The sequence below is a fragment of the Nuphar pumila genome, chromosome 6 (genome assembly GCF_984573655.1).
Source record: "Nuphar pumila chromosome 6, dmNupPumi1.hap1.1, whole genome shotgun sequence".
NCBI lineage: Eukaryota > Viridiplantae > Streptophyta > Magnoliopsida > Nymphaeales > Nymphaeaceae > Nuphar > Nuphar pumila.
The window spans coordinates 25404862-25422893 of NC_143254.1; the positions used below are offsets into that span (position 1 = coordinate 25404862).

General features: G+C 37.6%; 1 protein-coding gene across 1 annotated transcript; it reads left to right on the top strand.

The window, feature by feature from the left end:
• The first annotated feature begins 3010 nt into the window (after positions 1–3010).
• On the top strand, positions 3011–4149 carry LOC149834407 (mitogen-activated protein kinase kinase kinase 3-like). Its single transcript, XM_090010109.1, has 3 exons — positions 3011–3391; positions 3504–3545; positions 3796–4149. Exons 1-3 carry the CDS (start codon positions 3104–3106, stop codon positions 3865–3867), a joined length of 402 nt encoding a protein of 133 aa, XP_089866235.1. The 5' UTR covers positions 3011–3103; the 3' UTR covers positions 3868–4149.
• The last annotated feature ends 13883 nt before the right edge of the window (positions 4150–18032 follow it).

Consider the following 18032-nt stretch of genomic DNA (forward strand, 5'->3'; position numbering starts at 1 on the left):
GTAGTTGATTACATTTTCATATAGGTCAGCATGCTGATGTTATTTTATTTTTCTTACATAAACTTAGTTGCATTGCTGTAGTTATTTCATTAAACGTTTAGTTGTTTAGTAATTCATTTGATTCACCTTGTTACGTTCTTTTGTTCAATGGTTAATTAGATTGTTTGCTAACATTATTTATTCATTACATTATTTACATCGTTTAATGCAGCCTTAGCTTAGGTCTTATATGTAATTAACTTGCTTTGAATTTCATGTTTAGGAATACTTCATAGTGCATCACGTTAACCCTTGATTTCATCACAGTTTATTTATCAAATTAGTTGTTAATCTAGATACTTCAATTAGTTGCTTTACAATTTTTTTTTTATTTTTTTTTGCCTTGCGTAATCATCTTATGATTTTAGGTTTTTTTCTTAAGTTAACATTAGTACTCGTTAATTCAGTAATTAGTTAAATTAGATTCTTTATGTGCATGCATTCTTTGTAGTTAGCAGTTAGCCATTTAGTTAATTGAGCAGTAGGCTAACGGGGTTCATCGAAAGCGTGTGTTTTTAGTTTACTTAAATAACTTGGATTCATTTAGTTTATAGTTCTAATGGGTAGTCGTTGAGCTCATATTTTATTTAAAATTTAATTAGTTTTTACATAGTTAATCATAGTTTGTTACATTAGCTTCTTGATTGATTAGTTAGTTAGAAAGTTTTGCTATTTTGTCTTTTAGTGTTAGTTGTTTTTAATTAGTTACAAGTTAGTTCATAATTAATTCATGTCTCTATGATTTTTCTGCATATTTGCATTCAATTTTCTCGTAGATTTCTGTCTACTGTATTTTTGTATCTTAGAGGGAGTGTTGGAAAGTGCGGTAGAGCCCTTTTTGTGCCCTAAAAATACCTTCTGAGGTTCTCTCGAACCCTCAAAAGTGCCCTAAGAGAGCCTTTAGAGGGCAGAAGAAAACATGTGTTACATGTTTCATTAAAGGGTACACAGAGGGAAGGATAAAAGAAAATAAATCAATCAAGAAGGGACAACAAGACTCAAAGCACTTAAGACCTTTTCTTTTATTTTTAGTTTAGACTTTATTTTATTCAATTCAATTCATTTGGGATTGTAATAAGGCACTTTATTTATTTGTTTAAGCTCTCTGCAGGGGCAACACTCTGTTAGTTATTTTATTTAATTAATTTTTATTTTTCAAGGCAATAACGAGTAGTTTAGATTGTGTGCTTGAATACAAAGTATTTCCCGTTCCCTGAGATCGACCCGGGCTCCATCACTCATGCGAGCCATTTTTTATATTTTTGGTGTCTGGCTTTCACTTAAATTTTATCAAATATATTGTTTTAAAAAGCGTTTTCCAAAACTTACACTAATCCCACAAGTCAATTCAGAAGAAATATTTTAGCAATTTTGTTAAAATATAAGAGGTTATGTGCATTAATATGAATATGATTGTGTAATGATAAGATTCTACTATTAGAGCATCTTGAAACTCAATTGCCACTAGAGCACAGTATTCGTATTCGAGGTAAGGAATATTATAAATAACATTTAGATATGAATAAATATTTTTATGTTGCATGTTATTATAATATTGTGAATTAGCATGATAGATATTGAGTGTGATCTTGATATGAATAAAGTGACCATGCATGATATTATGAGATGATTGCATACACATATTATTTATAGTATGCCATGCATATTAGAAAGAGATTATTTTGTGATAGCATATTTGTGTAATAAAATGTTAATAATATGCATCATGATGAGATTGTGATTTGATTTGAGTTCATTTATTTTATTTATGTTGTAAATGAATATATTGAGATTAACATGCATAACCCCTTAAATCATGAAAGTAACGACCTGTGGTTAGGGCTACCTGGTTCGCGAACAGAGTGCAACCACCATGAAGAGTGGGTCACCGGTTATTTAACAATGTAAAGATCTTACATCATTATGTGCTTATTATGAGATAAATATAAGTTCTAATGTCATCCTGAGATTAAAGAATGAGATTTGTCATGAGGATTTCACGATATCACTCATAAGAGAACAAGTGAAATATGAGTTTCAGAATATAGTTCAATGTGTTGAACTTAACTTACGACTTAAGGTTACACTCACATAGTGTGAGGTAACTCTAGATGATCATGAATGGTTGAGAACCATCATGGTTAGGATATAACATGAGCCATACCAAAATTGAGATTGAGCCTGACTTCCCGGCTAGCTATCGATAGGGTTTCTTTTTTGTTTCACTGTATTGTTTGGTAGTCCAGAAACCACTGGAAGTATATGATTCATTGTTTGGCCAACATGTAGAATTGAAATGTTCTATGTGGGTTGCTACACCCATAGACAACTATGATTGATATAGCCGACATATTGATGATTTGTGTGATGGAGTACTTGAGAGGGTTAATGGGGGATAATTAAAACATATAAACTTGTATGGTGTATTGAAAACTAAACTCATATTATGAGCTTAGAGCTCACTGCAGTTGTAAATTAAAGTATTTATTTACTTGTAATTATTTATTACTAGGTTTGTAGACTCATCCTCTTGTATAATTACAATTGTAGGTTACACGCAGTACATGAGAGACTTCTTCTTCTTCAGATGTAATAATAAGAATACATACTGATAAATGCCATGGATGAAAGGTTGGCCATGCCCAAGACCAATCTGAATCAATTATGGGTCGCTGTAATAAAAATTGTTTTTGAAATATCCAAACCAACTTTTATAACACCAGCTTCGCCTGGTCAGTATAGGAAATTTGCGTTTTACTAGAGCACTGGGAGGTAGCGTCAATATAAAATGAGTTTTGAAAAACAATGTTTTACTGGCGCATCTCTCATCTAAGCTAGTAAAATTTTTCTTACATTAGCATTTTGCTGGAGGGCCTCCTCCCTTTTCCTATTTGTTCCCTCCAAAAACCACCCTTCCTCCCTCTCCGGTCACCACCGAGCCCTCGGTCTTGCCCCTCTCTAGCCACCACCGAACCCTTGGCTCTCTCCCTCTCCGGTCTCCGGCCACCACCATTGCCGACCCTCTCCCCATTTCCTCCATCTGAAAAACCTAAGAAGAAGAGAGATGCAGGATATTTTTGGATTGATTCAGCAGTCGCTCATCTTCTTGGGCTCCACGTCCTATGTCGACGAGGATGGAGGGCTGATGAAAGGGACCCAGAACTATGTGAGGCGGTCACAGATCAGATTCCTCCAGCGATCCCCACCTCAGCTGCCACCACCATGGTTTCTCCTTGATGACAATGCTTTGATGATTCGATGGCACAAGGGGGAGACCATCGGGTGCGGAGCGTACATGTGCATCTACATGGGGATGAATCTCGACTCTAGGAAGCTTCTGGCCGTCAAGCAAGTTGGTTCTTCATGGCATTCTCAACAGTTCACATTTTTTTTCTTGAAATTGGGGTTTTCATTGTTTATGATGTTTGCTTCTTGATTACCCCATATTTTTTTGTGTTTTATAGGTTTTGATTGGGGCGAACAATGTGTTCAAGGAGAAAGCACAAGTAAGAACCCTACTTGTTCTAATTTTCCTTTTGGCTGCTCCTTTCTAAATATATATATTTTTTCAATTGATTTCCATGATTTCTTTTTCATCATTAGTTCATTGTGTTATAAAATTTTATATGCCTGAACAATCTGTATACTGTCTTTTTTTTTAATTTTAGATGAATCAATACACTGCAGCTCTTGTGCAGTTCCTTGCTTGCTTTGTTAATTCCATGGTCTAAATTAAAATTGCTCTTGTTTTTTTAGGGAATTGTTGGAAGGAGACAATCATTTTTTGAACATCAGTGTTTAACATGGTCTATCATGGGCATCCACTAGTTGGTCAGCCTGGTTTTGATTGAGTGGCTTTATGTGCAGGTGGAGTTTTCAAGTCTGTAGCTAACTCTATTGTGTAATCTTATTTGATGCATCTCAAAAGTCTTGAATGATCCCTTATTTTTAAGACATAGGCCAAGACTACTGGGATCAATTGGTTTCATGCATGTATATTCTATTTGTAGGTTGGTACCTTGGGGGCATTGATGTGCAGCAAACTTTAGTATAGAGTCTATAGACCACTGAGTCAATAATGATTTAATTTGCTCATACTTTGTCATAAATTGTAACTGTCAAGGGGTTATCCTGTATGTGATCCTTGGATGGAATGATTCTAGGAGCTAATTTCAGTTACTGTCATCCTTGAGAATCCAAGATTATCGCAGGATTCAAATCTGCGTTTTGAATTTTCATCCTTATCATTATGTTGTTGTCTACTTATATATTGTAACTGAATGATGTATATAAGACAACAGTTACACGCTGAATAAAAATAGAACATTCATGAGTATTCTTTCTCTGTTCACTATTTTATCATAGCATCGAGTTTTCTGAGTTTTTATTTTCTGTCATCATCATTCTGGACCTTATGTGTGTTGCAAAACTTATCAATGTTTGCCCCATCTAACTGATCTGTTGCTTTAGTCTAGATCGGTTTTACAATCTGCACATTGATTGTCCATATCACATTCACAATTTGTGCATCATCTTATTTGCAGTATCTTCAGTGTTGCAATCTTCATTTGTCGCCCAAATCGTCTCTGATCCACCACCATTTCAGTTGCTTCTGCACGATAAAAAAAGCGTCCCTAAATGGTTCCTGTTGGGGTGCCGTGTTGCTTCTGTTACTGAGCAGACTACACCTCTGCTTATTTACTCCAGATCTATTGCATCTCCCATTGGCCTGTGAGATCAGGCATCTACACACTTTCTTCACTGCTGGAGCAAGTTTAACATAATCATCTACCCACCATACTCCAAGATCACATTATAAAATCTCAGCTACGTATTGCATAAAGGAAGTTGCATTACCTTCATCCCAAGGGCACTATGGCAGGCGAAGGCATCAAAACATACCTTCAACCTCAAAGCAAAGAAACTGTGGAAGATAGCCCATATTACATCCATCACTTAGACAACCCAGGTACCATGCTTGTTTCTTATTGTTTAATGGGAGATAACTACCCCACATGGCGGATTGCCATGATCATGGAATTAAACATCAAAAACAAAATGGGATTTGTCGATGGATCAATCCCCAACCAGATTTGTTAGCCCCTTTAGTTCCAACCTGGAATCAGTGCGACAACCTTATTCAATCTTGGATTTTAAATGTCATACATAAGGATCTTGCTTCAACTATCATCTATGCACAACCTACAACTGAAGTGTGGGTAAAATTGAGTGAATGATTCACTCAAGCTGATGCACCACAAGTGTACCAGATTCAACATCAAATTTTGAATTGTAGACAAGGGCAATAGTCGATTGTCGTATATTACAGCAAGATCAAAGCATTATGGGAAAAACTCGCTTCCTGCACATCCTTGCTTGTATGTACTTGTGGTGCAATGAAGAAAGTGTATGAATTGCAACAACATGATCAACTAATTCAATTCCTAATGGGGTTGAATGAAAGTTACAATCAAGTCTGAAGTCAAATTCTATTGATGGAGCCATTGGCTACCATGGCCAAAGCCTATTCTCTCCTAATACAAGATGAAAGACATAAAGAACTGAGTGTGGTGACACTAGTAACCGACTCTATTGCTGCCAATATCTCTTTGCCAGACAATTACAGAGAGCATCAAGGACGAGGATGAGGGAAATCTCAAATGAAATGCGAACATTGTAGTAAATTGAGACATATAAAGGCAAAATGTTATTTTTTGGTGGAGTTCCCAAGTAGGATGAATTCTTTTAATGCTCATTCAAGGCCCAAGGTAAATACCACTACATCGGCAAACACAAACCAAACCATAAACGAGCCTAACACCAATTAAGTGAGTCCCAAACTACTCAAACAAATTATTGAACTCATGACCAAGGCCAACCAAGGTAAAACCAAACCACTTGTGAATATATCAGGTATGAACTTAAACTTGTCTTGTTGTCTTGTTTCAAACAAACTTTGGATTTTGGACACCGGAGCCACTGACCACATATGCAACAACTTGACAACGATAGTCACCAAAAAAATCCCTCCATCCACCTGTCGGCCTCCCTAATGGAACTCGTGCTAATGTCAGCTACACAAAAATAGTAACTATCACTCCCAATCTCATCCTCAAAGATGTCTTATGTGTACCAGAATTCCAATTCAACCTTATTTTCATACCCAAGTTGTGTGTTGACTTCAGATGTGATGCAATATTTAATGATATTTCTTGTATCCTGTGGGACCAACACTTGACGATTACGATTGGAACGGGTAAATTGCAAGGTAGCCTATATATCCTTGAGCAAGCTGATCAAGTCATCAACTCTTTCATCATGGATAAGTCAAATTTATGGCATTGTCGCCTCAGACATCCATCAAATTCTAGAACCACTTCTCTACTTGGTACTAATTTTATTGAACATTTTAAGCACATAGACAATTGTCATGTTTGCCATCTAGCTAAAGACTCTAGACTTCCATTTCCCAGCAGTGGAGTTTCTACCTCTAAAGTGTTTGATTTGATTCATTGTGACGTATAGGGAGGATATAAAACTGCATCCCTTAATGGTTGCCATTATTTTCTAACAATCATTGACGATTTTTCAAGAGTCATTTGGGTTTGTTTAATGAAGTACAAAGATGAAACCTTTTCCATCATTAAAAATTTTGTGAACCTTATTGAAAACCAATTTGGAGTACGAATCAAGAAAATATGAAGTGACAATGGGACTGAGTTTTTTTCACAAGAAATGCAATCGTTTTTAAATGAAATGGAGATAGAACTTCAACATGGTTGTGTTGCCACACCCCAACAAAATGGAGTAGTAGAACGTAAACATCGCGACCTTTTGAACACTGTCTGCGCTCTTTTTTTTCAAAGCGGCCTATCCATTAAATTTTAGGGTGAAAGTATCATGACTGCAACTTTTCTTCTCAACTGATTACCAACTAATGTGATTTCAAACAAGGTTTCTTGTGAATTTTTATATAATCGTCCTCCAAAATATGAACATCTTTGCATTTTTGGTTGTCTTTGTTATGCCTACAATATCCATAAAAACCAATAAGTTTGATAAAAGAGCCCAAAAATGCATATTCATAGGTTACCCATTTGGCCAAAATGCATACAAATTATATGACTTAGAAAACCACGTCGTTTTTACCAGCCGAGATGTTCATTTTTATGAAAATATTTTTTCATACCAAGAAAATAATGGGCCCCAAATGGGTGAATCTCATATTATTCTCCTTTTACCTTTAGATGAACAAATTGCTTGCAATCCATATCCAGATGCAGGCATCAATACCAACCAAAGCCATATACTCATTGAACCTCCAACCCAACCTACAAATTTTGAGTCTGTGCCTGAACCTACCCATTCTCCAACCTCAGTTCAACCCATTTGTTGATCTACATGACACCATTATCCACCTACTCATCCCAAGGATTACCACTGCCTTGCTCTCTTACCCGAAGCCAACACCAATCACAAGAATGTTGCTCCTTGCAAGCAAAAAGGAACACATTATCCGATTGTTTCACGTTTGGATGATCATAGGTACTCTTCAAAACACTGTTGTTTTCTCACCAACCTAATTAAGAATTTTGAGCCATCCACTTTCTATCAAGCCATGCAAGATGATAAGTAGAAAAATGTCATTCAAGCTGAGATTCGAGCATTAGAAGAAAATAATACTTGGACCCTTACGAATTTACCTCCCAACAAATATCCCATTGGATGCAAATGGGTTTACAAGATCAAGTACCACTCTGATGGATATGTTGAACGCTATAGGGCACGCCTCGTTGCTAAGGGATATACACAACAGAGGAGATCAACTACAACGAAACATTTGCTCATGTGGCTAAGGTCACCATTATTCACTGTATTCTAGCCCTTGTCGCCATCTTTAATTGGCATCTTTACTAGGTTGATGTTGATAATTCCTTCCTACATGGCGACCTCCAAGAAAAAGTCTATATGACTCTTCCACCAGGTTTCAGTCGACAGGGGGAGAACGTTGTGTGTTGACTAAACAAATCCATATATGGGCTCAAACAATCTTCACGAAACTGGTTTGCCAAGCTTTTGGATTTTCTCATCAGCGTGGGCTTCCTCCAATCCAAAGCTGACTATTCTTTATTCTCGAAAATCATGGTCAGTGGTAGATTTTTCTTAGTAATCTATGTTGATGACATCATCATTATAGGAGATAATTTGCAGGAAATATCACATATGAAAGAACTCATCAATGAGCATTTTCGATTAAAGGACCTAGATAAGCTCAAATTTTTTGTAGGAATTGAAGTTACCAAATCCAAGGATGGCATCTTCCTTTCCGAAAGAAAATATACACTCAGCATCTTAGAAAACATTGGATATACAGGAGTAAAACCATATGAGTTTCCCATGGAGCAAAATTTAAAACTTGACAATGAAAGTGGAGAAATTCTTAAAGACCCTACGTCGTATAGAAGAATAGTGGCCAAACTCATATATTTGACCATTACATGACCAACTATGTCACAGGGATTCGGCTAGCAGGGTGCCGCACCAGCGTCGACGCGACTCGACGCGGGTGCGTGTGCGGGTGCGGCACCGGGTGCGGTCAACCCTATCCTGGGTGCGTTGACCGCACCCAGGATCATTTTGGTCCATTCTTGTTTTGGATTTATTTTTTTTTAAAAAAAATTGCCCAAATGGGCTGCGAATTTTTTTTAAAAAAAAGTAATGCTGACAGCAGCTGTCTGTCAGCTGCTGACAGCAGCAGCAGTCTGCTGACAGCAGCTGCTGACAGCTGCTGTCAGCCGCAGCAGCTGTCTGTCAGCTGCTGACAGCCGCAACAGCTGTCTGTCAGCTGCTGACAGCTGACAGAGCTGCTGACCCCCTTGATATATATATATATATATATATATATATATATATATTTTACATTTTGCCCCTGCCGCACCCCCGCACCCCCGCACCCGGGTTTTTTGGAAGTGCCGAATCCCCGCACCCGAACCCGCACCCGCACCCGCGCCCGCACCCATGTGACATAGATGACCAAATATAGTTCACTCGGTTCATATTTTGAGCTAGTTCATGAATGAGACAAGGATTCCCCACCAAGATGCAATGTATAGACTCCTCAAATTCGTAAAGGGAACTATATCACACAAAATCATGATGTCATCACAAAGCAAGGTCAATGTAACAAGTTTCTCTAACTCTGATTGAGCTTCTTGCCCAATGATTCGATGATCCACTACGGGTTACTGTGTTATGATTGATAAAAATTCCATATCCTGAAAGACTAAGAAGCAGACCACAGTGTCGAAATCATCAGTCGAAGTAGAATATAGAGCAATGGCATTGGCATGTTGCAAATTAACATGGATTCGGTATTTGCTTAAAAACTTGGGCATTGGACATAATGGACCAATAAATCTATGTTGTGATAATCAAGCAGCAATGCACATAGCATTAAATCTAGTCTTTCACCAATGGACCAAACACATTGAGATAGATTGTCATCTCATTAGAGAAAAAATTTAAGGAGGAGAGATTTGCACTATATTCGTACGATTGAAGGATTAAATTGTTGATATTTTTACCAAGTCCCTTGGATGAGAGCAATTCGCCCATCTAACACGCAAGTTGGCCCTCATCGACATAGGAGCACCAACTTGAGGGGGAGTGTCAGAAATGGTAACTGTCAAGAGGCTATCCTGGATGTGATACTCGGATGGAATGATTCTAAGATCTGATTTCAGTTACTGCCATCCTTGAGAATCCAATATTATCGCAGGATTCAAATCTGTGTTTTGAATTTTCATCCTTATCATTCTGTTGTTGTTTACTTATATATTGTAACCGAATGATGTATATAAGACGATAGTTACACGTTGAATAAAAATAGAACATTCACGAGTATTCTTTCTTTGTTCATGACTTCATCAGGTCCTTTAACATACTTGCTATCAACGCTTAGTTTCTGAATCTTGTGTCAGACATTAAACTCAGATTATTTTGTACTAGTTATAAGCCTCAGGTTCTCTCTTGTTCCTGTTGCAAGTACACTGCCCCACCTCCCATTAAAAGGGCATTGAACTCAAATAGGTTTGTTGAGTATACAAATTTCAGAGTGCAAATTTACTCATATCTTGTGATTAAAGGGTTGCAAAGAAAGAATGAAGCAAGAATAGGTGTTTTGAACTCATGTATTGATGCTAACATGGATGAACATGTTGTTGATCTTCATTTCTTACACTAGAGACAAATGAAGGATACAAGGCAAAAAGATGATGAGTTTGCCCAGAGAGCGAGGTATGAATGGGTGTATCTGTGATGCTTGTGCATGTATACATGTGTACTTGTATATATGAGTATCTTTTCATTCCTAGTTAAATATTTAACCTTAACTTTTGAAATCGTTCTTTCATGAATATTCAATCCAATATGATGAGGCCACTATGCTCGGGGCCCTTCACTACAAGAAAAACTCCAATTAGCGATGGATATTTGCGACATATTTTTTCTGTCGCCCATTTGAGACAGATTAGCGAGAGAAAAATATATGTCGCTAACATTTGAATTATTTGTGGAATTAGCGACGGAAAACATTCTGTCACGAGTTAGCGATGGATTCGCGACGGCCAAATTCCGTCTCAAACTCTGTCGCAACTGTGCAATGGAGTAGCGACAGCAAATGTCTATCGCTACTCTGTCGCACAGTTGCAATGGAGTATGCGATGGAATTTGACCGTCTCTAATCCGTCGCTAAATTTTCCATAAATCCCTAATGCGAGCCACTTTTTCTGCTATCGCTCTCCCGCCGCCCATCGAGCTCCTGTCGCCCGCCCGTCGACCTCCCATCCGGATTGGCGATGGATTGAGGTCGTCGCTAATCTATAGATTTCTTGTAGTGCTTGCTCTAGATCTGATTGAGCAGGTTAGAGAAGATTACTTACACACTAGTTTTAATATTCTTAGTTATGAACAAGGTACTTATATTTTTGCTTTCAAATCCATGAAGGCTGAGATGAAAGTTGAAAGGCTAGACCAACTGTCGGCACTTATATTCTTATGCTCCCATAAAGGACAAGTGGAAAACATATGCATTAATAGACAATTCAAGTAGAATGGGATTTTTCACATCTTTTTTTTGGCTAATGGAAAGAAAATTCTTAATGGTCATGGTATTTATAGGCTCTTGATGGCTCTTCTCTTCATGTTTATTCTCCTCATGATCCTTGGAGTGCTGACAGTGAAGATGATGTGCTGAATGATAAACAAAGTGATGTTGAAGGCGATGCTGAAAATATGGTAAATATTATGTGATAAGTGGGTTTACAAGAAGAATTTAAATCAGCGAAGAATGCACATGCTAGTAAAACTGTTAAACGCTTATTTTTTGGTGATTTGCGTATTGAGAAATTTCCTTCACTTTGGTGCCTCCAATCCCCTTTGAAGACAGAGGAGATATTTCTGGAAATAATATCGAAGTGCTACAAATAAATGGAAAAAAATGATTGTTCTTTTTCATTTTGTCAACTATGGTTTGTTCACTTGGCATAAGACCACTTTGCACATCTGGTATGAACTAAACTGGTGGTTGTCCCCCAGCTTGCCTGGTCAAAAGAAAAACTGGGTTCAGTTCTAGAAGTGAATTATCATAGTGGAGAAATAAATAAAACTGCTATTTTCTATTCCCCCTGCCTAGTGCATAAATCCATATTCAAATTTTTTCAAGTTTTTGTGAAGCCCATGACCACCTTTTATATTCTGAAACTGTTCGCTTCCATATATTTCTGTAGGCTTTGAACAAGCAACATATTCAGGAAGCTTTTGCATATTATAAGAGAAAGGTGCTTCTCGGTGTTTCTACTAACTAAATTAGAGGGTTTTTCTTCTAGTTTTTTTTAAATTTTATGCTTCTGATTTTTTCATAGATACATGCTGCAAAGTATTCATGTGTCTGTGTTCTAAGTCTCTTTTGTAAAAGGCTGTTCTTTTTTCTGTTGAGGCTTAGCAACACTTAGTCATTTTTCATTGGTACTTAATGATGCTAGCTGTGCATCAAGCATTTTTTTGTTTCTATTTCTTGTATTATACACTTTGGAGCATGTGGAGGTGATTTTTCTTTTTCAATTTATCCTTTCTAGATTATGTACTAGAGAGGAGTGAAGGCACACCATTTTAAGGTATGTGAAGCTTGAATTGGAATGAGCTTGGAATTTTAAGAGCTGATATTGCTGCATCTGGTGCCGTCTGATTTTCCCCATCCTTGAATATCAAAATCCTGATGTTAATGTCTTTTTTTATGCTAGCATGAATACTCCTAATGGCCGATTTGAAAAAAAAAATAAATGTTTTATTGGTGCAAAAACTGTATCAGTAAAAAGCTATTTCAATATTGTGAAAGTATTTTTATTGGCGTAGTTTTTGCGCCAGTAAAATTTATTTCAATATTGTGAAATATCTTTACTGGAGAAGGTTTTGTTCCAGTAATATATTTTTGCTGGCACAAAATTTGTGCCAGTGAAAACTGGTTTTACTGGTGAATGTAAATTGTGCCAGCAAAACATTTACCGATGCAACTTTTACTGGTGCAATCGTTGCGTCAGTAGATGCGCCATTAAAGACTTTTACTGGTGCAAAAGGTGTGCCTGTAAAATCATTATTTCTTGTAGTGGGTGGACCCAAATTCACATAAATAACTCTATCTTTGGTCGTTCTTGATTGGTGAGTGATGGTGCCCTTTGTAGTTGTCAACTTCTCGACACACACACATAGACTCGTTCTCATCCTCATCATCTTTGGTCGTTGTTGATTGGTGACTGATGGTACCCTTTGTAGTTGTCAACTTGTCGACACACAGAGAGACTCGTTCTCATCCTCATCAACTTCAAGATATGTCCCTTTACCCTTCAACCTAACCAAATCTTAATATGACTAAAATAGTTACTCTAGTACCCCCTCACTATTTGGGTCATTCACTAGATCTTAGGATTTTTTAACCCATGGTAGCTAATTGGAGCCTAGTGAAGAGTCTAGTTTGGACCGGTTTACTAGTCTTTCTTTTGGATTTTTTATCCAAATAGCTTGGATTCAAAACCAGCTTTGGATGAGTTGGATTCTTTGGCGGATCCATTTGAGAATTTAAATCCTTTATCCATGTCTTGGTCTCTGACACAAAACGAGTCCATGCAATTCACCTTACACACAAGACAGATTTTGAAAACAAGTGTCTCCTCGAATTAATGCTCCACGGATTGGGTGAAGTCACTTCTGTTATAATAGGTTAATGTTCTTGTTTGGGTCCATCATAGATATCCAGACTAATATATGCAGTACGTGTGAGTGGGGATCTAATTTCCTTGGTCCATATATTGGATTTATGTACTTGGTACGGGTGAGAAAATTTGGAGATCCATACAATAGGACCAAGAGACTCTACAATTAAAAGTCTTACGAAATTGATGATAAATATATAAAAAGCGCAAACAAAGCAAGCAAGGTCTCAATGAAAGTATAAATCTAATTTGTTGGAAGTTGAACTTTCCTTAAATGCTACATGAGTTAATTTTTCAACAAAATTTTCTAGGTTCTCAAGTGATTTTTCTAAAAACTTTGTAGCATGCAAGCTAGTAGAGAACCACAAAAAATTCCTTACATGCTAGTTTCCTACCTAGGGTTTCTACTTAAAATAGCAAGTAGGGAACCACAAAAAAATCCCTTTTTTGTTCTGAAAACTAAAAGTTTTTTAAAAAGGAAATCAATTTTTGAATGAAAACTTTCATTTCATGACTCGATGAAAGTCATGGAACCAAAGTTGCATTTAGGAAAGTGGGCTCACCATTGGACTTTCCTAGACGAAAACATGTTTATTGGATTAAAACTAATTTTACACCAATTAAAAAAGGAATCACAGAAAATAAAAAAGTAAGTTTCTAAGCATTGAGATAGCTTTCATACGTCACTAGAATTACTGGATTCTGGTCCCAAAAAGAGGACTATTATAGAAAATTTTCTGCAATCGAGAAACTGACACTAATCACTTTGCTACCATTTTACAGCAAACACAAAATTTTTGACAAAGCCGTAGAGAAAGCCGACTCTCTGACCTTTCCAACAACTCTAGGTTAGGGTCGTGCTTCAAAACCAGAAACTATAAGCAGCCAAAAATATAGGCAACTAGATGCTTGCTTGCAACAAAAAAGACACAAAAATACTCATGTAGATGCAGAATCAGAAAAAACAAAAAAAAATGACAGAAAAATCTTTCTATCATAGCTTTCCAATGGGACACAATTTTGTCAAGTGATCACCGAGATAGAGGGTCGGAAAGACATGGTTTTGTCATGACAAAAATAGGAGACTCATTTTTGTTTTGTCTTTGAGAGTAGAAAATAGGTATAAAACTACAAATTTTTGAAAACACCCAAAAGAGAATAGAAAGGGTTGAATCTCAATTTTCTGACAACGTATAAAGCACTAGCATATGATAACAAACAATACAACCTTGTGTGTTTTATTGGCTTCCTGTGCAATTTTGGTTACCTTATAGTAGGAATATGATTTTTCACAAAAAAAAAAAACAAAGAAAGTATGGTGAATGAGATTTCTGACGACACAAGAATGCAAAAAATGAACACCTAGATGTAGAGATATGACTTTGCAAATTGTGCACAGTTAAGACATGACAAAATTAGATTTTGGTTCCTAGGTGGATCTGAATCCAAAGGAACAATTAACGAGGAATACAACACTAACTGACCTCTGCATGTTATTCTAGAATTTCGAGGTGCTTTGGTTGAGGCAGCGGAATTTCACCGTGTGTGCCAGTTTTGCAAACAGTGGATCTGAAGAGGTTTATGTAAATGGGTTCTGAAAAGGATCCAGATTTTGAATAAGGATCCTTGCTTGCAAATCGAGTGTCATTCCTTCTCCATTGAGAAAGGATCAACCTTACCAAGAACTTCAAGTCCCTTCAATTCAAGCTTTAGCATGCAACACTTTGTACCTTGTATGAGACTCCTATATAAAAAAAATGAGCTTGATGGTATAGACACACCACTAATGTTCTAAAAAGGCAAACACAAAAAATATTTGAACATTAGCAAAATATATACTTAATCATGAAAAATAATGACTAAAAATGAGAAAAATAATAAATATGAGTCGCACCTCGGACTTAGGTAACCTTTTTTATGACAATGACAAGCACGACAAGGATCTGAATCTAGACTAAGGGGGTGTCTAGTAGGGTATGTGCTAGGCAAGGTTTGACGGGGTGTTAGGTGCTTATGCTTGTAGGTGTTGGACTAAGAGAAACATGGCTTCTCTTAATCTAGAACTTAGATGCCTGAAAATGAGAGACATCACCCTTATTTATAGTTGTAGATGAGCTTGGCTTAATGGATTCTGAGACACAAGAACCACGAGAGCTATGCAGGTGATTACATCTGATTGGCCAAAGACTTAAGGTGGCACAATCCTATTAGCTATGGTTTTTAGCTTTGGGGGCTAAGAAACTGGGTTTGGCAGGCTAAGGGAGCTAAGCAACCAAATTTGGAAGGTTAAAGAAGCATTTTTTGATCTTTTTGATAAGTCTTTAGGTCCAACACCCTTTCCAAATAAGAACCAAGCTCAAAATGACAGGTCCTAGGCTTGGGTGCCACCCTGGGCGCGCGTATGGGTGACAACCTGGATTGTCATCCCAGCAATGGGGCCAACTTAGGTTGTCCTCCTTACTAAGGTGGGTTCAGATCCATGCTAGATCCATACCTGAAATGACAATTGAACTAGTGCAGGCGACAACTCAATAAGGATCCAATACATATCCAATCAATGTGGGTGACAACCTGGACTAGATTGCGTTGGTGAAGATTAACAATTGAATCGTCGAATCTGTGACCTGTTTGTAGGTTTTTTTGCTAATTCAAAATATCATTGGCTAAGAAAACCTAATATACTGTTACTAAAATAGTACGATCCAAGAGTAAATTCTTATTAAATCAACCATAATGAATCCATCTATGAGGTCAGATTGATCAAAACAACTTGCACATATAAGATCCCAGAGGGGTTTGAAGAGAGGGAATGACATAGGGGATGAGTGGGCCAAATTGGTGTCCACTACATATGAGATAGGAGTCCTCCCAATTACTTTGTGTGAACTTCAACAGCCGTTGAAGGTGTAGGCTGGGCAGCACACAGACAAGTCCGGGCCCATATCCAATTCTTAGTTGACAATGCTAGGTCCAATATAACCTTGCTTAGGCAGGCCCATGCCCAAGACCAATCTGGATGGTATGAATTGAACCAGTTCTCGGTCGATGTAATAAAAACTGTTTTTCAAAGACCCAAACCAGCTTTAATAACACCAGCTTCATACGGTTGGCCCAAATTCACATAGAAACTCTCTGGTCGTTGTTGTTTGGTGACTGATGGTGCCCTTTGTAGTTGTCAACTTGTCATGAGAGTGAGAGAGAGCTTTGGTCGTTGTTGATTGGTGACTGATGGTGCCCTTGTAGTTGTCAACTTGTCAAAAGAGAGAGAGAGAGAGAGATAACATCGTTAGAATGCCCCCACACGAAAATTCCGATTGCTTACACCTTTAAAAAAAAAAGTCAAGGTCATTCGATTCCGCCTGTTACAGCTCCTCGCGTGTATTTCGACTTCTTTCAAATAGAAGTGTGAAAAAATGACATCTCATCTGTCTTTTGTAAAGCAATTTGCTAGTGGCGTTATCCACAACCTGTCAAAGCTGTACTAGGAGCATAATAGCTATGGTGGATGCCATCACCTCCAAAGTTATGAACAGCATGAACACGACCAACAAGAATTGACAGTCATCTGAAGCAAGAATTGGTAAAGGTGTTGCATATGTTCTCAGGGATTCCAGTAGTCCTAGAAGACGCGGAGCGAAGGAGGCTGACGGACATAGCTGTAAGGGACTGGCTGATAAAGCTAAAGGATGTGGCCTATGACGTCGATGACGCGATTGATGGGAGCATTATGCTGCACCGAATGTCTAAAGGTGAAGAGCACCGGAATAAAAGCCACGAGCATAAGGTATGGCACTACTTTCGACATACAGCATACTCTACTCGGGTTGCATTCTACAGTCATAGTTCACGTAAAATAAGACAGTTAGTAGAAAGATTAGAAACGATCATTAGGGAGAAGGATTGTCTTGAACTTGTTCATAGATTTCAGGAAGAGGGAATTAGCGTTAATTGCATTAGCCAATCACCAGATGGTGTTTCAATTGTTGATGAAGTTCAAGCTGTTGGTAGGGACTATGACACAGAGAGTCATAATAACTTCTCTACTAGATGGGAGTTGCCAAGAGTCATTTTCCGCGGTTGCAGTTGTTGGCAAGGGAGGCCTTGGGAAGACTGCTCTTGTCATGACTGCCTACAATGACAGCAGGGTAGCAGAGCATTTTGACTTGAGGATATGGGTTAATGTTCACGACGACTTTAACCTAAGGAGAATTACTAAATCAATCATAGATAATGCTGCTTGGGTTAATTATGACCTCCTGAATTTCAATAGCATGCAACAAGGACTAGAGGAAGTAGTCTCTGGTAAGAGAATTTTACTAGTGTTGGATGAGGCTTGGAATGAGAGCCAAGATATGTGGGACTACTTGGCAATTCCTTTTAAGAAGTGCTGCTAAGGAAGTAAAGTTTTGATTACTACCCAAAGTGCAATGGTTTCTAAAGTATTTAACGCCAATGTAATATTTGAATTGCAAGCTTTGTCTGATGATGATTGTTGGTCCATAATTATGCAAAAAACTTCTGGGAAGGACAGAAACATGCGAGAATTTGAGGCTATAGGGAGGGAAATTGCACGAAAATGTCAAGGTGTCCCTCTTGTGGCCCAAACTCTAGGAAGTCTTTTGCGAACAAAACGATCCATAAATGAGTGGTGGTGCATCAGGGATGACAGAATTTGGGATCTACCAGAAGATGAGCAAAACGATGTTTTGACTGCCCTGTGGTTATGCT